The sequence below is a fragment of the Onychostruthus taczanowskii genome, unplaced genomic scaffold (genome assembly GCF_017590055.1).
Source record: "Onychostruthus taczanowskii isolate IOZ18803 unplaced genomic scaffold, ASM1759005v1 scaffold82, whole genome shotgun sequence".
NCBI classification, from domain to species: Eukaryota; Metazoa; Chordata; class Aves; order Passeriformes; family Passeridae; genus Onychostruthus; species Onychostruthus taczanowskii.
The window spans coordinates 3,330,580-3,351,236 of NW_024506112.1; the positions used below are offsets into that span (position 1 = coordinate 3,330,580).

Below are 20,657 nucleotides of genomic sequence, written 5' to 3' on the forward strand. Positions count from 1 at the left end.
TTGAAGGAAAAAACCCCAAAAAAACAAGATAAATGCATGTACCTGAGTGGCTGGTAGGAAGCAGTCAAACCAAAACCCCTCATCTCAGACCAGCAAGAATTTCTAGTCTGCTTCTGACACAGATAATCTCTTGTAACAGAGGCAGGGGTTCAAATTTGATTGGGCCAGCTCAGCCAATCAAGCCATTAATCTTACCTGCAAAGATTTCTAGTCAAATGCCCTGATAAAAGTTGGGAATCCTGATGAATATTTTTTAATAGGGAGTTTTGGCTCAAATACTGTGTTATAAAGTGTTCCTTCTTTTTGCAGAAGAAGGATGTTTGTTGCATTTTAGCTCATGGACTGTTGCCTTGTCATGATACTGTACACACATAATCCAGAAATGTTTCCTCATGAAGAGCTGGATATAATATATTTTTACAGTATAACTCTACTAAATCAAGGTGACTGCTTTTTATTGGACTGTCTCCCAGTAAACTGGCTTACCCTAATGATACTGAATGGTAATCACTGCTGCTTAGTGGGATTATATTTTACATAAAGTCCCCTTAATAGTGATGTATTTAGTTAGTGCCAGATAGTTAAATGTTTATCCAAGTGTTAAATTCCAAGTGCTATTCATTGAATACACAATGTGCCAAATAAAGATTAACTATTATATTATTTTTCTTTGCAGAAGGCATCAGTGAATAGCGGTTCCAGATAATAGAATTGACATACCTTTTTTTTTAGATTGCCTCTGTATTGCATTTTCAGTGAAAGAAAATGAAGAAAAAGCAGATCTTTTCTTTTGCTTCTATATTACATTTCAAAAATGCAAAGGAAAACGCCTACATTTTACAAAAAAAATTATATTTAGAGATCATGTAATTCACAATTTCAGGTCTGCAGTTTCATTCTTAGCTTTGCTCCAGTCCCTTATAATTTAAAAATGTGATCTTTTTAAGATTAGGTTTTTCTTAAGCTACTCAGATGTCACAGCTCACTAAAAACACCAGCAGATTAAAAAATTTCTGTATGTGTAGATGTACTCTTTCAATAAGCAAAGGGTGGAATTTCACAGCAGGCATTTCAGCTCACTTAAGAGCACTCTTAAGAGATTGCTTTAAAGGAACATGAAACATTTCCTGCATATAAAATGATCAGATTTCAAATTTGATTTGATGTTAATAAACTAAATCAAATTTGAAGAAAGGATTTTACTCCATAGGACTAGAATTTGTTATAAATTTGAAGAATTAAAGCATGAGAATACCTTTTACCCTGGGACCTGTACTGGGTTCAGTCAGTACAAGTAAGAGAGGAGGCAGGGGAAAATGTCCATGGAAGCATAATACAAAACATGAAGATGTGAGTGTATGACATTTGTACTAGGATGCCAGACAACAAACTTGGCAGCTGAGGCACTGACCTCAAACTCTTTCAGCAGCCTTGCTACTGAAGTGGTTACATCCTGGAGGGGTGAGTCAGAAAGGGGGAACAGCTCAGATAAATCTACCAGCTACATGCCAGGGCTCGATGCTGGATACAGTTCAGGAACTCAGGGGTGCCAAGCTGCCTAACTTTAATATTCTGCCTCGTGCTGTGACCTATTCATGGAAGTATACGTGCATTTCTCTTCATTGAAGGCAAAGATGTCACATATTTTTTACTTCATTGGTGCTTGTAACAGACTATTCAACCGGTAGAATCTCATCCTGAAATTCACTTTTATCCTTTGGATGTAGCTTTTGGAGAATTTAATCATCGGGACTCATGCAGCTAGTTGATTGATAAATCTGTCTCTCCATCTGTCCTTCCTTCCTTGTTAAAGCTGAGATTTTAATTACAAACATCTGTGTACTGTCTCTTTCTTCGTTAAAAATAGGAAGTGAAGTTGCCCTGTAGCTGCTGACAGATACAAAACAGAGCAAACACCATGATGGAAACATTTGTACAGCTGAGGGAGAATCCTCCCTCCTTGCCTGATAGGTGTCTAATTTCAAGGATAAGTGAACAGGCAGATTTTGGGGATTTCCCCATGTGAGGAGGAGCATGCCAAAAAGAAATCAAATGTCTACAGTTATTTTTATTCATAAATTATTAGTAGGAAAGGACTTTTTTCCCCCCGTTTAAGTAACTCTTGATAATTGGAAAAGACTCTGTGGTTAAGGTTTATTAAGCAAAACCACCTTATCAGTGGTGCATTCTTTGTTTCATGAGAGCATATAATTTGTTTTTCTGAGCTTCTTAACAACTCACTTTTTGTGCTTTTTTAGCCAGACTAAAATCTTCATTTAGTGGTTTGAAAAATATAGTGGCAGGCTGAGGAGAGAGGGACAATGTTTCTTGACTTAGGCTGAGAGAGCATCAGTGCTTGTGCTTGGTCACATGAAGCTTCTTGCTGTGGTGGTTAGGAGCATGTGCCAGTTCAAAAGATATCCCTTGTTCCCTTCATTCTCTTCCCTTCTGCCTTTTGAAAGAGCAGATGGAAGGTTCCTTTCATGATATATGTGGTTCATCATTATTTATTCATGTGTTCATCTTTCTGATGAGAGTACATGTAGGAGGAACAGGCAAGGTAAATTATCAAGCCAAGGTAAATTTCTGCAGTAGTTCCAGTAGGTTTATAAAATATCTTTGCCGTTAGAAAGACATGCATTTTTCGAAAGACTGCGTGGCAAACACAGTTTGCTTAATAAAGAGGACGCTCATGAAGCTGTTTATTTATAATTCTGTGGTGTGAAGCTCCAAAACATGGGAATTATTGCAATGCTAGCCACCACAACTGTAGGGTTACTAATAATAGTATAACTTAGACTCATTGTTCATAGGGGATAATGGTGAGTCTCCAGCTTTCTTCTGTTAGCAAGGCATTGTTGAGAGATATGCCTTGCCTTTCCCTTCCTCCTTTCTGGCTTTGATTTCACTTTTAGTTGTACAAAATAATACACCTTCTCTCCGAGAAGAGAGAAGAGTGAATAGAGGGAAGTAAAATTTCAGAGGAAAGAGAGCTGAGAGGGAAGAGAGTGTAGAATTTTAATTTGAAACACATTAGATTTTTTCCTATGATTTCTGCGACTTAATTAACCAGTCTGATAGCCACAGTGCTCAGCTATCCAGCTCTGATCTGTGGCATTAAAGATTTTCCTGCCCACACCCTTAACTATTGTGACTTTAGGCACTGCAAAAACCACAAAAAACAAGCATATTGACATTTTAATCACTCAGCTGTGACATCAATAAGATTTTGACACTACATGATCTGACATACTCTTTGTCTTGATATGGAGTGATACAAGGAGGCATCTAAAGCAGCACGCTTAACCTTACATGGTTTCCCCCTCCAATTATGCTGTGTTAGACTGTGTGCAAAAGGGCTACTTTTAATGCAGCATTATTACAGTCCTACAGTTTCTTTGCTTTAAGATGGGACAGCTCTAGGTGTGGGCTGGTGTAAGCAGACTGAAAATCAGCCTTTATAAAAAGCATTTGAAATCACAGATACAGATAGCAAAGGGATTATGAGGTGTGGCACCCTAATGTCATTGCTAGGTTTCTTTCAGACACAAATATAATGGATTTTAAAGGGGATGCAATTCTACTAAAAGATTGTTGGCTGTGATTTCCTTTTTGGCCAGTATAGAAACACAGGAGGAGAATATGTGGTAGAGATTTGCCTAGGTCTTTCTTGCTCCTGGAGAATTTTTTTTGGCTGACATGCTCCAACTACAATTGAAATAGCAATTTAAAAGATGACAGCTGAAATAAGTTTTCAAAATAGTTTACCCTCTAATAATTTACTAGGAAGCCCAGAATGAAACTGGCATGCAGAAGATTGATAATCTTAATGAATAATACCTCTTTAGTGCATACAGAGAGACAGGAAGCCAGGCAGGCTTTCTCCAGCCTCTGAAGTGAACAAATAAAAGCAAGAGTTGAGAGTTGCCTATGCTAAAGCCACTAGCAGTTTCTAATTCTCAGCAAAGCCTACCTTATTTCTCCTAGAATCAGGCAATGGTAGGGGTACCAGCCCTGTGGCAGCATTGGTGTGTGGTCTTCCAGTCTCAGGTTCTGCAGAATCAAAAACAACTGATGGTTTTTACAATCATAGTGAAAATACTGCTGCATAAACATGAAAATCTATTGTCCACTCCAAAGAATAACACCACACACACTTCCTATCATTTTTGTTCCTATATCTCTGTATGTTTTATGTATTTATACAGGACAGGTGTTATGTGAAGTTGAGCTCAAAGGAGAGTCACACACAGGACTGTTCTCTCATGTTTTGTAAGTGAAGCAATTGTCCCATTTGGGCACTATAAGAAATACTTATGTACCTACAGCTGTGCTGAAATCATCTTCAAGACCTCCAGCTTGGTATTCTCTTCTGCAGACATGCATTTTAATACTTAGTACCTGAACTGAGTGTACAGTTGATTCTGCAGACAAGCAAAGGGTGGTTGAAGATCTTAGTTTAGACTTCACAGGGCAGCCCTGTGAATTATTTGCCTGTTAAGTCTTCCTCCTTTAAAAGAATATAAAAAATACTGAGCAAAAATGCTATATACTTAACAAGGCAATTTTAGGTTTATAAATAAGACATCTTGTTCCAATTAAAATACCCTTCCTTGTTTAAGCATTTCAAAACTCCAGAAAGATTGGTTTCCTGTAACAAAAATATCAGCTAATAACATGTGACTTGTGAAATTAATTTGTATATTACAGCACATTCTTTTTCCCAACTTCTTTATTAGAACTTCAGTATGATGAACACAGAATCCCTGGGAAAAATGGATATTTTTTGCAGATACTAAACAGAGTAATGTACATGAGGATGGAAGAGTAATTTTCCTGGCACATTCTCTGAAGATGCCTTATATGGAGGGTCTACTATAAACTACTTGCAAAGATTTAGTGTCATACTGTCATCTCTCTATTTTGAAACTGAATTACTTTGTATATTACACCAAGTGTAAGTTGTATGTGTTCTGCAGAGGAAGAGAAGTGCTTACTTAGACTTGGAGTATTTGTATATTACACCAAGTGTATGTGTTCTGCAGAGGAAGAGAAGTGCTTACTTAGACTTGGAGTAGACAAGCTGAAGCACCCTGTGGCATTTTTTACACCTAAGGCAATTCCTGGCAAAAATGCCTCAGAGAGCACTGTGGGCTGATAGTAGTAATTCTCTTCTGCCTGATGCCAGAGTAATGTGCTTTTCCTCGAAATAATGATGCTTGAGCACTCACCCAGGGTACAGTAGAGGTGGGGTGTTCTGCACTCACTGCTGGTCTAATTAATCCATCTTCCCTCTTTTATGACTAGCAAAAGTTTGACATTGATACCCAACTGACTAACAAGAAACATTAGGATTTTGGTTTGAAGGGATGAGTGAGGTATGGCATATGCAGGTGAAGGGATATGTGAGGTGAAGGGATATGCAGGTGTGCCTCCTCTACTGCTTCAGAGTAGGAATAAGTCACTGGTCAGTTTTCATCTGTTTGATCCCAGGTAACTTATTTCCCAGTTTCTGAGAGGTCTGTTAGGGCTGTGCTTTTATGGTGCTCACTTGCTTTTCTTAATAAAATAAATCAGGCTGTATCTGCTGCACACAACTTGCCTGGAGAAGCACTTAATTTTATTTTCCCACTTCTTGCAGGATATATTTAGTTCTACTTATGTAATTTATGCTTTGCACAGTAATGAGTCCATCAAACTACAGACCAAAAAAATAGGACTGGATACTGTATATCTCAGCAGCGTGACAGGAGAAAATGCATTAATGTCTCCTGCCTAATACATGTTCACACATATCCATATTTTGCATTTTGAATTCTGTGCTTTGAGTTTTGAACTTAAGGGAGAGAGAAGCTCTTCCTTAACAGATATCTAAGATGTCTGGACTAGTCTTTAGTCCTGATATGATTTTCTCTAAATTCAGACTTTCATTTTGCATGCCTATATCCATTGGAAAATATTGCTACTAAGTATATGCTATATGTCAGAGTTTTTAAAAGCTTTCAAATAAGCCATAAGCTTCTTTACATTATATCTTCCAAGAGGTTTTTTTCAGTGTATTTCAAAAATTGCTGTTAACTAGATTGTAAGCAGGTTAATAATAGTTAGCACTTACATTATGCATGAGATGCTGAGATTGCTCTTTACTGATGCCTGATCTGTTTGTAATCAGATGTCATCACTGACATACTGTAGCTGAGTGGTCCTAGCCAAACACCAACATCCCAAATTGGAATTATATACAGAAATGGGAGGCATAACTGCAGTCCAGACTTGAAGTTCTCTGTTTTCAGTCTGTTTTCTGTCATGTAGACATAACCAGCTCTCAGACACTGAGGCATGTATATACTCTGTGTGAGCCACAAAACCCATGGGAGTCACCTCTGCCAGGCTTGTGCTGGCTTCTGTTCATGGGCGGCTTGAGTGGATCTCTCCCATTCTCAGAGGCAGCAGAGTGTTCCTGGGGCTGCCACAAATCAAATTCACTTGCAGCCCTGAGAGTGGGGAAAGGAAGGAGGAAAAGAAGAGAGAGGGTGGTATGTTATTATCAATTTACAGGTGAAGCACAGCAAAAGAGAGGTTGCAAACTGCATTCAGATGGATTTGTTTTGCTTTGCAAAAGTCATCAAGTGGAGCATCTCACAGTAAACTCTGTAGAATGCAAATAATTTCCCTTATAAATGGCTTAAGAAGTCACGCTGCTTTCTAAAATTATAGCTGCCATCTAGTTGTACTGTCACACTAAGATTCATCTCAAGTAGGCCATTTTTAAAAGCATTATCAAAATATGTCGTATCATCTAGTAGCTTGTCTTTAACTGCAGTTGAATCAAAGTTGTTTTTCAGTTTGTTACAGAGCATTGCTGTTGGCCAGCAATGTTAGGTGGGGCCCTGTTAGGGAGCAGCTACACAATTTCTCTTACTACATACAGAAAGGGGAAAGCTTTTGTCACAAGTCTTTGATATCTACTACAGGAAATCGGTGTTTTTCCCTTTGTCATCTACTGAGTCTATACTGGAGCCACTCAGTAACAGAGTAACATAGAAGATATTTTAGTGAGTGTAAGAGGAGTCTACAACCAGGATCATCCTAGCTCTCCCTCTTCTCCAGTTTCTGATTCCTACACTGCATTAAGCTGTACCCTAAACTGTAAGAACTTTCACCATCATTCCTTGAACATTTCCAATAATTCAACTCTTCAAAGAGTCATTCCTTGACCTTCACATAATACTTTTACCTGCTGCATATCACTTTATGACCTTTACTCTTACAGTCTCTCCAGTGTTTTTCACATGTAAGCGCGAGTACGTATCTGTATATACTTACATAGCAGTCACCTTAAAAAGGTGAATTGATTAGAAATAGCAAAGTGTTAAGTTCTATGAGTACATCAGATAAAATAAGTATGGTTACTGAACTTACAGTTGGCTTCTTATATGGGAAATAATGACTGTCATAATTACTTTTGAGAAGACTTCCCTTCTGCTTTTCTTTCTGTTCTTCCCCAAAGCAATTTGATGCATAAGTCATTTTTGTGTGATGTGTTTTTCAGATATGGAGACAAGTGAAAAAATCCAGAAAAGTGGAGTGCTTCAGGTGTTCGCGAGTCTGTTGACGCCACAATCTTCCTGCACAGCAAAAGTAGCTAACATCATAGCAGAAGTAGCCAGAAATGGTGAGGTTTTCTACAAGAACTTTTCTGCTGGAACATCTTCAGTTTTTCACCTCACTTGTCAGTATGTTTTACTTCATTTATGTTTTCATTTTATAGATTAGACACCTTTCATGTCCCTCCCTTTCACTCTTTTTGTTTTGTCTAATTTTTTTTCTGTGCTTTTTAATACAATCAGAACAGCAGTTGGCTGCTGGAATTTCTCTTACGTGCATTCTGTTTAGTTTTTAAAACAGTAATGTAATTTACTGGACAGAAATAGCTGATGAAATGCATTTCTATATGAAAAGCGTGTAGAAAAAGAGACATGCACAACGTGTGCAGCCAGTTATGCACAGAGCCCATAGTTATAGCAGTAGCATCTATACAGGTGGTTAAGGGATAGTAGATAATTTCTTTGGTCTGAGATTTGTCCTGAGATTGTAACCATTATTAGTCTTTGATACCACACTGAAACCAATTAGTCCCACCTAAAGAGCATTGTATGTGTTAGAGAAAGAGCCCAAAGTCCCAAATAAGAATCAGGTCCATTTTTTTATGTATTATATACATACAATATATATACAACATTGGATGTAATCAAAAAACTATTTAAATTTTTCTTTAGACAGGACTATCTTAAAGCTCACCCAATACCTGCATATCTTGAGCCCAAAAGAATGACCTCATACCTGCCAGCAGACACTATGGGCAGACCCTGTGATGAGGGTGGAGGACATTTGTGGCTAAATTTCTCACTCCTGGACTTGCTCCTGTCACAGCTGAAGAGACGCAGATTGCATTTTGACTTTCCTTCCCTGCAGGCCAGAGAGAGAACAGTAGAATGTTACTTAACTGCTGTCCTGGCAGCCTCATCCCTCACCCTTTGTAAACTCTCATGCTGATGCCTCTTCAGGGAAAGGGCTGCATTTTTGCTGACTCCTTTTACATTCCATTTCCACCTTTTCTGAGGAATCACAAACTACAGCTTTTTACTGATACCCCATGGTGATCTCCACCCATTTTACTGATTTTAAGACAGACCTATAGATGATTATTCAGAAACAACACAAATGAGAAAAGAAAAGAGATATGTTCAGTTTTTAAGTGTTAAAATTATTTAGATAAAGAGGCAATAAAATATGTATACATAGAAATTTAAATTTAGAAATGTTTCAGAATAATAGAGATTTAGGCAAATATATCACAGATTTTTTTCTGTACTTAGTGAATTCATAATAAGTATTTTTAGGACAGCACTGTCAACCATGTGTCCTCACAGTTGGTCCTTTTAGCCCCTACCCAAGGAGGGAAAAGTTAAGAATAAGATCAATGTTCACAATAGCTAAACTGATTACTATCTATTGTTTCTGCAAAGATTCCCTTACAGAGCATTTTAGCCAGTATCTGAAACCACACATGAAATGTCTGAATAGTTTCTAATGTGTCCTTTTCCCTGACAGCTTTTAAACTGATACATTATATACACTCTCAGAAAAGCTGGCATTTTACCTGGTTCATCATACCAAATAGCTTTTGTCTTTTCCTTGGAGTCATTAGCAGGTGTAACTGGGACCTCTGTCAGTCAAGGTAAAAGTGAAGGTATTCAGAAACTACTTAAGGTCCCAGTGCTTTCAAGACTGAGATCATCTGGGTATTTCTCATTGGATTCTAACTCTGTTGAAATAGTTTCTTAAGCAGGATAGGAGAGAATACCTCATTTGAATTCTGTTGCTTTCTTTGCTTTATTGCATAAAAATACAAGAGTTTAATGCTTATATTATACCCATTTTCAACAAACTTCAGGGCACTTTGAGAAATTTGTGTTATCAACATTCAATGGGTAGTAGGCATTAAACCCATTCCCTGAGTGGTCATGCCATGCGGTACTGCCAGAACTGGGAGCAGAGACTGTGATTTTGGGTCTTACTGATACAAGAGCATCTTTTCCTTCCCACTTGTTTTCCTCTTACATTCCCCTCATCTGATCATAGGCACATGCATCTAATCACATCAAATCTCTCTACTTGCCTGGGCACCTTTGTTGTTTTTCATCTTTTCACCTCTTCATGCTCTTGCTATTTCACCTCTTCTGCTCACATGACTCTTTCTCCTCCCAGCTTGAGCTCATATTTATTTCTCCTATTTTAAACACCCAAACATACAAAACTCCCTTTAGTCATTCATGTCTCTCCAACTACAGCCATTTGCCTTTCGACTGTGAGCATCATGAAGGCTAAGATGGACTTGTTACATGGAGTTTCTCTCTCCACTGTGGACCTTTTAAACCCTTTTCCAAGGTTTTTAGTTTTGTCTTCTTTGCCAGGTGCAGGAATGAGAGAACATCATCTTCACAGTCTGTAATACTACAACACAATTGCATTTCACTTTCAAAATCTTGTCCTTTTGGTTTATATTACTCTGCCCTCAGTGGTTGTTCTCCTAACTTGTTAAGAGATTCTTTGCTGTTTTCTTCAAAGGATCTGCTTCATTTCTCTCCCAGTTTAGTGGAAACCTTTCAAAGACTCTGTTCTCAACTACTTTCTCATCCTTCTATTAGTTCTGTATAGTATCTGTTGCAAAAGTAGTTGCAGTTACCACATCTTTGTTCTTGTTTCACAGATTATTTTGATACATATGGCACCATTTATTTTACTTCTTGCTCTTACATGACCTTGATAAATACAAGTTTGCTCAGTGATTGACCAATTATTTTGTTGCTGAAAAAGCTTCCGCTCACTCCAAATGGAGGGAGGGTGGAGGAAAGGTTTCTTACTCCTTTTCACCACGTGAGGAAGAACCTTAACAAAGAGCAGAACAGACTGAGACCTCTCAGTCTTTTAGGAGAGAACACGTTTCATTTCCTGATACAGATTAGGAGAAAAAAATCCGCCTGACTTTGATGATGAAAAGACTATGGTAAGTTGGTGTAAAAGAAAATTGTGTGGGGATAGCTGAGGAACAGGGAAGAGTTTTTACAGGCAATTGAGAGGAAGAGGCTGAGGGGACAGAGAAGACAGAGGAAGAAACTAAATACATCTAATAAATAAACACTGCAATGAAGGTGAAAGTGGGTGATAAAGAAATATACTGAATGTTACAAGGACATGGCAAGACCAGTTTTAAAGACCAGATGTATCTGATATTGTTATGTTCATTACAATGGATATTATCACCATCTACCACACTATAGCATCTAGTCACAGTTCTAAAATTTTGCAGTATCTTGGGAAGGTGGATTAATTGTGTTCACATCTATCTTTTCTTGGACCTTGCAAGTGTAGAGATATTGCTGATTCTTCTTAATCTGTGTGTTGATGTATCAGAGTTATATCATCACATGATAATTGCTTACCTCTGACAATTCTTTAGCTAAAATAACACTGCAGGATTAAATACAAAAGAGATTAGATTTTGTAGCTACCAAAGCATCAAAGAATGTTGTAATAGATCCAACAAACTGAGTATTTGAGAAGATCTATTTGTACTTCAAGCATTGTATGAAATGTTTGAGTTATTGGCATGAGGAATTCTGTTGATCCAGAATCAGAAAAATTTTCTCATCTGTTTTTAGGTTCATTCTGTCTCATAAATGATTAAGTAACACAAAGGTAAACTGTCTGTGAAAGATCCAATATTATTTAGGATCAGGAAGAGATATAACTTGCCCCTCTACTCAGCCCTGGTGAGGCTGCATCCTGCTTAGTGTCCAGTTTTGGGCTCTTCTGTACGAGAGAGACATGGAGTTCCTGGAGCAGGTCCAGCAGAGGCCACAAGGATGAGAGGGAACTGGAGCATCTGTTACAAGGAGAGGCTGAGGGAGCTGGGTCTGTTCAGTCTTGAGAAGGGATGACAGAGAGGGGACCTTACCAATGTATGCGGAAGAACTCCTTTATTGTATGGGTGACCAAGCACTGCAACAGATTGCCCAGAGAGGTTGTGGAGTCCCTTTCACTGCAGATATCCAAGAACCATGTGGATGCAATCCTATGCCCTGTGCTCTAGGATGACCCTGCTTAAGCAGGAAAGTTGGACCAGATGAGCCATTGCAGTCCCTTCCAATCTTACCCACTCTGATTCTGTGATAATTTGCAGTTCAGAACTAATCAAAAACATATTGACCATTTGCCTTACAATACTACATCTCTAAAGGCTGCTCTGTAGTAAACTGAGAAATAACACTGGTGTTATCAGGTGGTTCCTTCTATGAACCACCTTCTTAAAATGTGCAGCACAGTGCCTGCCTAGCTGTCATCTCCTTCTCTAGAACTGCTCTTTATGTCTCTGACACCAGGATAGTTCTCTATGACTTGCACAGTGTCAAATAATTCCTTGGTTCTTTGTAGTATTGCAGGAAAGAAGGGCAGAGAGCTTCCCAGTGGATGGGTCCTCTATCTTTCCTCCCATGGTGGGCATTAGTTAGATTGTGGAAAGCTACAGGCCTTTGGGCTCACATAAACTCTTGTATATCTCATTCTCTTTTTCTGTTCTTTTCTTCACCTTCCAAATAAAAGCCTGTTACTGAGCTTTTTGGTGTTTGCTTCTTCTTTTTTTTTTTTTTAATTCTCTTAAAACAAAAGCTTTTCTGGAATTGTAATTAAGGCAATAGAGAGTAAAAAATGCTGCTCTAGAATACTAGTTTTAAGTCATCTTTTGTGTTATTTAGAAATTCAAGTTTGTGTTGAATTTGTTGTGAATTCACTGTTCTTTGCAGCACTTCTTTGTGATGCTAAAAATATGCTTAGACTGATCTATGTTAAATTAGTTTCCATGGAAGTCAATTAAACGCCCTTAATTCCTTCTAAATTAGTAAATAATGGAAAGAATTAAGCCCAAATCCTCACTTGGGCTTATTCTCTAGAAACCTGCATGAGAATTTCCACTGTCTGTGCACATGTTTAGGGCACAGAAAAGGCCCAGTTGCCAGGCCAGCGTAACTGGAATTGATGAAGTCAGGAATAGCTGGCCTGGCATTAAGAGGCTTTGCTTTATTTGCAGAATTCATGCGGAACCCCTGTGTGGATGCTGGGTTGATCCCTCCCTTGGTGCAGCTGTTAAACTGCAAAGACCAGGAAGTTTTGCTTCAAACAGGACGTGCCCTGGGCAATATATGCTACGATAGCCGTGAGTGTTGAAATCTGCTGTATTTTGTACTTGCTCTTGTGGAAGGGAGGGGTGTGTTTTGGTGCTCTGTATATTGTGTGCTGCGGGGTCGTTTTCCTCTTTTCTTGGTTTTTATTTATCCCACGATTCTTCTGATTGGATGAGAAAATTGAGCGTCACACTTGCGTAATGCTTATGTGATAGAAAGATTAAAATGCGTTTTCAATATTGTAATATAACTGGATATAAAATAGAAAGGTTTTCTGATCCTTGGTTTGGCTTTTTGGCTTGTCTTTTTTTTTTTTTTCAAACATAATAAACTAGGTTTTTAAGGAACAGATGCTACATATGCAGAGGCACTGAACAGTTAATTTTTTCTCAGACAGAATGTGTTAGAATGGAACAGAGTCAGAATGGAACACTCATATTCTAACCAGTCTCAAATCTGTGCAGAACTGCATATGTGGCTGAAATGATGCCTGAGTTATGTTGCTGATTCTCAAAATTCTTATGTGGCTAATCAGTTACTCCAGGATTATATATTTGTATTTTTGGTAGTCAAGGGGTGTGGGGGGATGTTGGTGAGGCTTTTTAGCTTTTTATGGGCACAATAAATTTTTGCAATGAGAAGCAATTGAGTTTTGAAATGCAATTGTTGACTGCATGTGCTGATTACATGCATGGGTGTGTCATCTGCAAAAACCAAACTAGTGGTTGCAGTGTTTTGAAAATGCAGCCTCATTATCCCTTACTTCAAATGTTTTTTAAAAAGTCAGTCCACAATAAATATGGTGCAGAAGCAGAGACAGCAGGAACATGTTGCACATGAAGGAATTGTGGATGTCTGCAGATGGGAAGTGAGATGAAATTGTAAAATCATTTTGTTATCCTGAGAGTTAGTGACTTACTTTATATGGTGAGAATTTTTCTGCATATTATGTTGCATTTACCAAAAGTTCTGCTGAATGAATACTGACTGTAACCTTTCTCCTTGCTACATTTTTTCATCTGAGTTCAAAAATATACATTTTATGTTGTTTTAAATTACCTTGCCTTTGACCTCACGGAAGTTAATCATATATTGGCATTTCCAGTTACAGACAACTACTGCTTGAGGATGTTAATGTAAAATTCTTTCATTTAGGGTTTTCTTTAAGGTGACCAATCAACTGAACAGCTGCTTCGCAATGGAAACTTCACAAAGAAGCTGTTAAGCTTCCTATAACATAATTTATTTGCTATATTCTCTTTCAGGATTATGTATAAGATCAAGGTCACTCTCAGGTGCACTGGTTTATTTCATATAAGTAAAATCTCTGTAACTGTTCATGTCATTATTGTTCATCCCACATTTTTTTCATTAAATACAATAAGGGCACATAGAAATGGTTTTGTAGTGTGAGGTTTTGTGGACTGCTGCTGGCTTTTACATTGCAGAATTTATCCTGTAAAGAAAACTGTATTACTCACCTTGTGTTGTCCTTCTGTGGAGCAAAGCTAGCACTGATAAAATCTACAGTAGGCAGTGATGTGTTCTGTGTGCCATGTGTTGTCGTGCTCCTGTGGGAGGACAGTCACTACCTTCCCTGTGTATGTGAATAAAATTAATGAGTAAAGTGTAATAAAATGCGACAAAAATCAAGGTTAGCATTTGGATTGGAGTGGAAGAGACTATTTACAGTGCTTAGTTGTCACATCCATCCTATCTGACATTTTCTGTTAACTTAATGTGTAATTATTAAATAGTTATGCACTCTATCCTAAATTCTTCTTTAGGACAAATACTTTCACTATGCTTATTACTAGAAAATTTAATATATTTCAGGTTTTTACTATTGGTTTTTTCTAACAAGGAAATATAAAGTATAACAAAGATAAGATGTAGAAGCCAGTAGTCCTATTTAAAAATGTTACATATCAATAGTATTTTTTTTTTCCAATTGAGACAAAAGCATCTGTTACCCTTCTGGTAATTGTGATTTGTACAAGAACTTGGAACTATATTTTTCCAATTACATGAGCTTTTTTTTGGACTTCTACTGGCTATGTAACTATAACATATGGCAATGAGGAATGTCTCCAAGTCCTAAATCAGTGTTATGCTGAGTCTGTGCAATAAAGCCCATATTGGATGGCTCAAAGCAATATCTCTTTATAGTGAAAGCCCACTTATCCTGTATTTCATCCCAGCAAGCATGCATCACTTTGTTTAGTGGCAGCTTGTGCCAAAGTGAGTTTCTGAGAGAAGTTGGCGTGGTGCAGGATGAAACAGCTGGAACAAACAGCTGCTTCTGCAGGGAAAGCCCCTTAAAACTGGCCTTGAAGAAGAGAAGGATTGCCTGAATTGTTTTTCCAAAGGAAAATGGCAATGGTTCCTCAGTGTTCACAGATCCCTGAATAGCTGCAGGAAGGCAAGACCATTTCTCTGTAAGTTCAGGAGTGGCTACTCCTGGCTACAGCTGCTATGGAAAGGTAATTCATGACTAAGTCCCAATGCTGAAAGAAATCTAGTACCTTCCATGAGTTAAAGGGGAATTACACCTGGCCAAAGACATCCCTGAATAGATTCATTTCCACAGAAAACATGACATGAAAACCTGTTGACTTACTGATAGATTTTCTTGTCTGTTATGTTTGAGGTAGGCCTCTTATTGTCTGGGTGCTCATATGTGTTAGCCCTCAAAAATACTACTCAAATAGTTACCTATTTGAACATGGAACAAAGTACAAAGAATTAAATGCATTACATAAAAGTTAAAGGGGAAAAAATAGGTCAGACTTATACCAAGCAGCCTTGAGAGCATTCTTTTTAAAGTATTTTTTGAATTTGTATTTGTATTTTGTATTTGTTTTGAAGAAATCTGTGTTATGTGAATCTCTGAACATCAAGAATACAGGCAAATATAATTGCAAAGCAGGGCAGGAGGAAGCTTTGTTAGTACTGATGAGGTTCTGGTCTCCCAGCCTTCCTCTTGTATGCAAAGATGCAAGAAACAATTGAGGCAGATAAAAAGATTTTAAGTCAGAAGTAATGAATTGTAGACTGTCAGAAGCAACTGACAGTATGCAGATTGTTCAGTGCAGCCCTGCAGTTTAAGAACAGATACATTACTGCATGTTCCTGTACAGCCTGTAATTTTTCTACACACTTTATCTAGTAAATGCCACACACACCTCAGCCCCCAAATTTTCATCAAAGCAGAAAGTGCAAAGTAAAGAATTGGAGACATAATCTGTCCTTCCTCCTGCTTTCTCCCACGTTGTATCTACAACCTGTACCAAGTGCAGCTGCTTGTATTTCCAAATTCCCAGACAACAGAGTCCTTGGCCTCATTCATGGGCAGAATTTTATCAGACCTATATTATTAGTTGCAAAACTCCTAGCCCATTGTTTCCTTTTAACCACCAGTTATGTGGTTTTGCTTATAGTCAATGCTCAATTCTTGGGAATTGTCCAGTCAGAGCATAACAGCTATCCTAGCTGCTTCACCACTCTTTATCCATGAGTCAAACTATAGGTACCTTTCTAGTGTCTGTCTGTCCATCCCCTCCTGTCATTCTTCCTGGTGCTGTTTCTTTAGGAAGTTTTCTCTTTAAGGGGTATTGCAGAGGTACAGATATTACAAATACCTCCCAAACTCTTCTACGATGTCCCTGCACCTTGGCTCCACATGCAACGTAAAGTTCTCATCTCCATTTTTTGGAAAAGGTTATGTTTAATATGGTTCTTGCTGCAAAAAGCAATGTCTTAAGTCAGTGCAGAATGGCTAATTCTGCTATAGATAAAGCCTAAGAATCATTTGCTACCATCAGCTCTGGCCATTGGGGTATTAAGTTAAAGCAAAGCATTATCCAAATTGCACCTCGTGATCATGTAATGAACACCCTGGCGATTAGTACACCCTTTGGCTCTCTCTGGTGGCTTTTTCACAGTAGGCTGGCAAGAGTCTGGTGACTGGTCTCATGTGATGATCAAGTGCATGGGGGACAGGGAAACTCAGACTACAGTTTTCAACTTAGGCCTACTTTCTTGCAAGACCAACAAAACAATTGGGGAGAAAGACAAAAACCTGTCTGTAGCCAGGTCTCTCTCCTACTCTGACACGCCCCACAGCAGTGCAGTTTGTCTGGGTGAAAGATCAGGCCAATCAAATAATATTTATCAAGAATTTTAGTGGACGATGATGCTATATTAAATTAGTAGTATTTTCTTAGGAAATAATAGCCTCACTGTATTTTTTATCATGAAGTTTGCAATGCACATGCTATCCTAATCTCAGTGATCTTTGCACAGGTAACTTGTTAAATACTTCAGTTCTGAAGTGATTGACAAACTACTTTCCTGTGTTTTTATATAGCACTGTGCACATGATAGAGGCTGCCATACTTGTGCTATTAAAGCGATAATCTAAGAGGAAGGGAAAGGCTGGGATATTTAGAGCCTGCATTGGAAGCCATACAAACTAGAGGGAGGCATTCTGATTGACTTCAGTTGAGATTAGATTAGGCTCTTAGAAAATATTAGAAAACATTTCCTTTTCCTGTTAGAAAATATTTCCTTCTTGTTGTTTAGAGCATTCACATATTCTGAAAGCTAGCACAGGGAATTAAGTTCTCCATATATCTTGTAGTGGAAGTGAAAAATTTCCCATTCTGCCCTTCCATAATATACATATTAATGGTAGTGTTTAGAGACCTTGTGTAACCTAGAAGTTACTTCTTTTTGTACCACAGCCTTGTTTCTTCATGAAACTGCCAGTTTGGCTACATGTTCTTAGCAATAATACTTGGTATGTAAGGATCTTATAGAGCTGGAAAGAAGCTAAAAATGCCAGCTCATTCTGTATCTCCTCTGACAGCTGCTTATCTACCTTTCTCAGCAGGAGATTTATTGGGTCCTTTTCTCATTTCCCATGCTATGTATTTCTTTGTTATCTATGCAGTCTTACTTGTATTGATTGCAAGCCTCCTAGCTGAATTTCAGCTATGTGGCCTTTCACATAAAACCAGATCCCTGTTCATCTCAGCCTCAACTCCAGAACATGAACATTTTATCATTTCTTGTTAAAAAGGTCCTATACATGCTGTAAATTCCGTAACCTCAGCTGCCTATCTTATAAGAATGTACAGATCTCTTGCAGGGACCTGCTACGAAGGGCTAAGTATAAAAATAAGAAACAGCTCAATGTTACAGTTGTGTTCTCTCAGGAGATACGATTAATTTCAGATCTACAGGAGAAAATCAGACGCTTTAAAATAAAACATACTGGAAAGAAGTCAAATTCAGTTTTCTTCAAAAAATGGCATAACCTTTTTCATTACCATATGGAAAACCAGCAGAATCCTAGAACACAACTGGTGTAGATAATGGTACACTACTGGCTAATCATTTTTATGAAGGTCACCCTGATTCATGCAGCTAGGCAGCATCTTAGCACGATTTTTCACTTATCATTGTACTAGATCCTACCAAATGCATATGCCACCCACTAAGATGTTTCCCAAGAAATACCAAGAAATTAAGATCAGTCATTAAATTGTTGCTTGAAAACGGAGTGTTTTGCTTGCAGAGAATTCAAATTCAAGGTTTTGACTGTACAGTAATAGTGCTTTACCTTTAGATGCCACAGTCTTAGAAAACCATAGCATTTTTACTTTGGAGGTCCTTGATAGTGCAGGTTTTTCTCCAAGGCTCTGCACACAAGTATTGCATCAGCTAGAAACTGGAGTGTATGTATGCCAACATATACTTCCTCAGTAATATTGAGTTCTTACTAGCAATTAATCATGAATGTTCTTAGAAAGCAGTTAAACAATATTATTCTAACTTCTTATTTTACAGATGGCCTAAATGGTATCAGAATGATGAGGAAATCTTTCTAGATCATCAGAAAAAAGACATTTGAGAGGTGATGCAAAACCCATGAGTTTTCAGGCTAGGGTCCTCCTAGGCTTCATGATTTTGGACAAATAGCACTGACCCCAAACCAAGGACCTGCCTCAGCTGTTTGCAGATCTCAGGTCCACTTATTAATTTTTCAATTCTTGGAATAATTGTGTTTCTTTTTCTAGCAGGGAAAGAAAAGTACCCTGGTAGAATCCACAAATATGCTTTATGGTGGACTCTTTTTCCTTCTTGGGTTTTTCCCAACCTATTCCAAATTCCCATGGGTTTCACACTTTCTGGGACTGCTCCTCTGGCTGCTTTGGTGGAGACTCACAGCTCATTGGGCTGCTTTCAGTAGCAGCCAGCAGCAGACTGTGACCATACCATGCTCACTTCACACCCTTCCTCTTGGAGAGTTTGAAGCTGAGAGACAACATTGCACTGCAGGCCTGGGAGTAGGAATTCTAAATTAATTGTGGTGTGTGGGTCTATTCTGTTAATATAGCAAGAGATTCTATAAATGCCTATTTTCCAGTGTAGAAAAACTGCCTGCTGTTTTGCTATGTAATTGTGTTCCACAATTTATTTTGTGCTGTATGAAATACTAAGCTGACTTCAGCTCTGACTTACACTCTCATAAACCTAGAGTAATTTGTTTGACTGCAATGGAATTACTGAGGAGTTTCATAGAGTTATAAAATCAACTGAAGAGTCTGCTGTAAGCATATTGTATATGAAAAGGAAAGCAAAGCCACATTCAGCTTTGAGGACCTTTACCTGACTTCAGTATATCTACGTAGAACATTCTCTTCTCTAAGTTGGCTTCTTTAATTTCAAACAGAATTCAGTAGCAGTAATTACTACATTTTAATTACACACTGAAGTATCCTTGGAATCCAGAACAAATTACTTGCCAGTACTGAGTCTAGTAGTGTTGTATGTCTTGTTGTTGATAAAAACATTTCTGCTGCTATATTAGAATATCAGATCCACTAGTAGCATTTGACTGGAAGTAAAGTATTGAGGTCTTGAGCAGTAAATTCATCACTGTTCTTTTGTCTGGAATCAGAAACACCATTATTTTTCTTGTATTAATATTACATAAGAGGAATATGGCTAATAAGCAAATGTTATTGAAGGTAAATTGTGGTCTTGAATCCAGCTTGAATTTGAGTGCTACCTCAGCCTAGCATTTGGGAGATTTCAATACCTGCATAATTACCTTTCCCTTCAAATATTCTGCCAGGCTCCTTACTCTGTAGACAAAAGAAATCATGAAAGAGATTAGGGCTTGATAGCATTGATATCCCGTGGTCCACATATTGAACATATTATGAAGAGTCTAGCAAAAATATCCCTAGATCTCTGTTTGGATACATTTAAAAATTGTATTTGTCTGTTAGTATAAACTAGTTGCATAAGAGGGCCAATACACTGCTGCATCAGTTATCATCAGCCAAAAAAATTGCTGGCAACAGTTTTATCCAAAAAGATCAATTCTGCCTATTTTCAGTCCTTGAATGGACTGTATTAAAATATAATGTTCTCCTAGTTTACTGTTTACATATTTATTATTTTAGCAATTATTCTAATAGAATAACTTATCAAACAGTACCCTCAATGTTTACTCTTAGGGCTAAGGATAGCTGCCAGCATTTTAAGATGAACTGACTACAGGACAATTCTGTTATCTGAAACAAGCATAACTAATTCAAGATTGTTTTTTTCTTTATAAAGCAAAACTTTTAGGATTATGCTGATTGATTTTAACCAGCAAGCAAAATAAAACAAAACTGTACTTCTGGTAATCAGCATTATAATTCCTAAAGGAATTAATAAAGGAAAGGGAAGTTTCAGTACAAGAGAGAGCAACCCCAAAAATTATATTTCAAATTATAAAAACATGAATCTCAAAATACAGTATTGCTGTGCAATGTCCCTCTAAGACAATTGCACAGAAGACATGGGAAAAGCAGCAAACAATGGTAGTGCAGTATAATCACATGAAGCTTTCTT

The 20,657-nt window shown here is 37.8% G+C and overlaps 1 protein-coding gene across 6 annotated transcripts in view; it reads left to right on the plus strand.

Moving 5' to 3' along the window:
• RAP1GDS1 (Rap1 GTPase-GDP dissociation stimulator 1) overlaps positions 1-20,657 on the plus strand; it is a 90,782-nt gene that overhangs the window by 39,508 nt on the left and 30,617 nt on the right. For 4 of the 6 annotated variants that reach the window (XM_041424543.1, XM_041424546.1, XM_041424544.1 and 1 more), the window contains exons 3-4: positions 7,553-7,675; positions 12,650-12,775. In XM_041424543.1, coding sequence (XP_041280477.1) covers positions 7,553-7,675; positions 12,650-12,775 — 249 coding nt within the window. Of the gene's footprint in view, positions 1-7,552; positions 7,737-12,649; positions 12,776-20,657 lie in introns of those variants that run through there. The other 2 variants (XM_041424547.1, XM_041424548.1) reach the window with 2 other exon arrangements.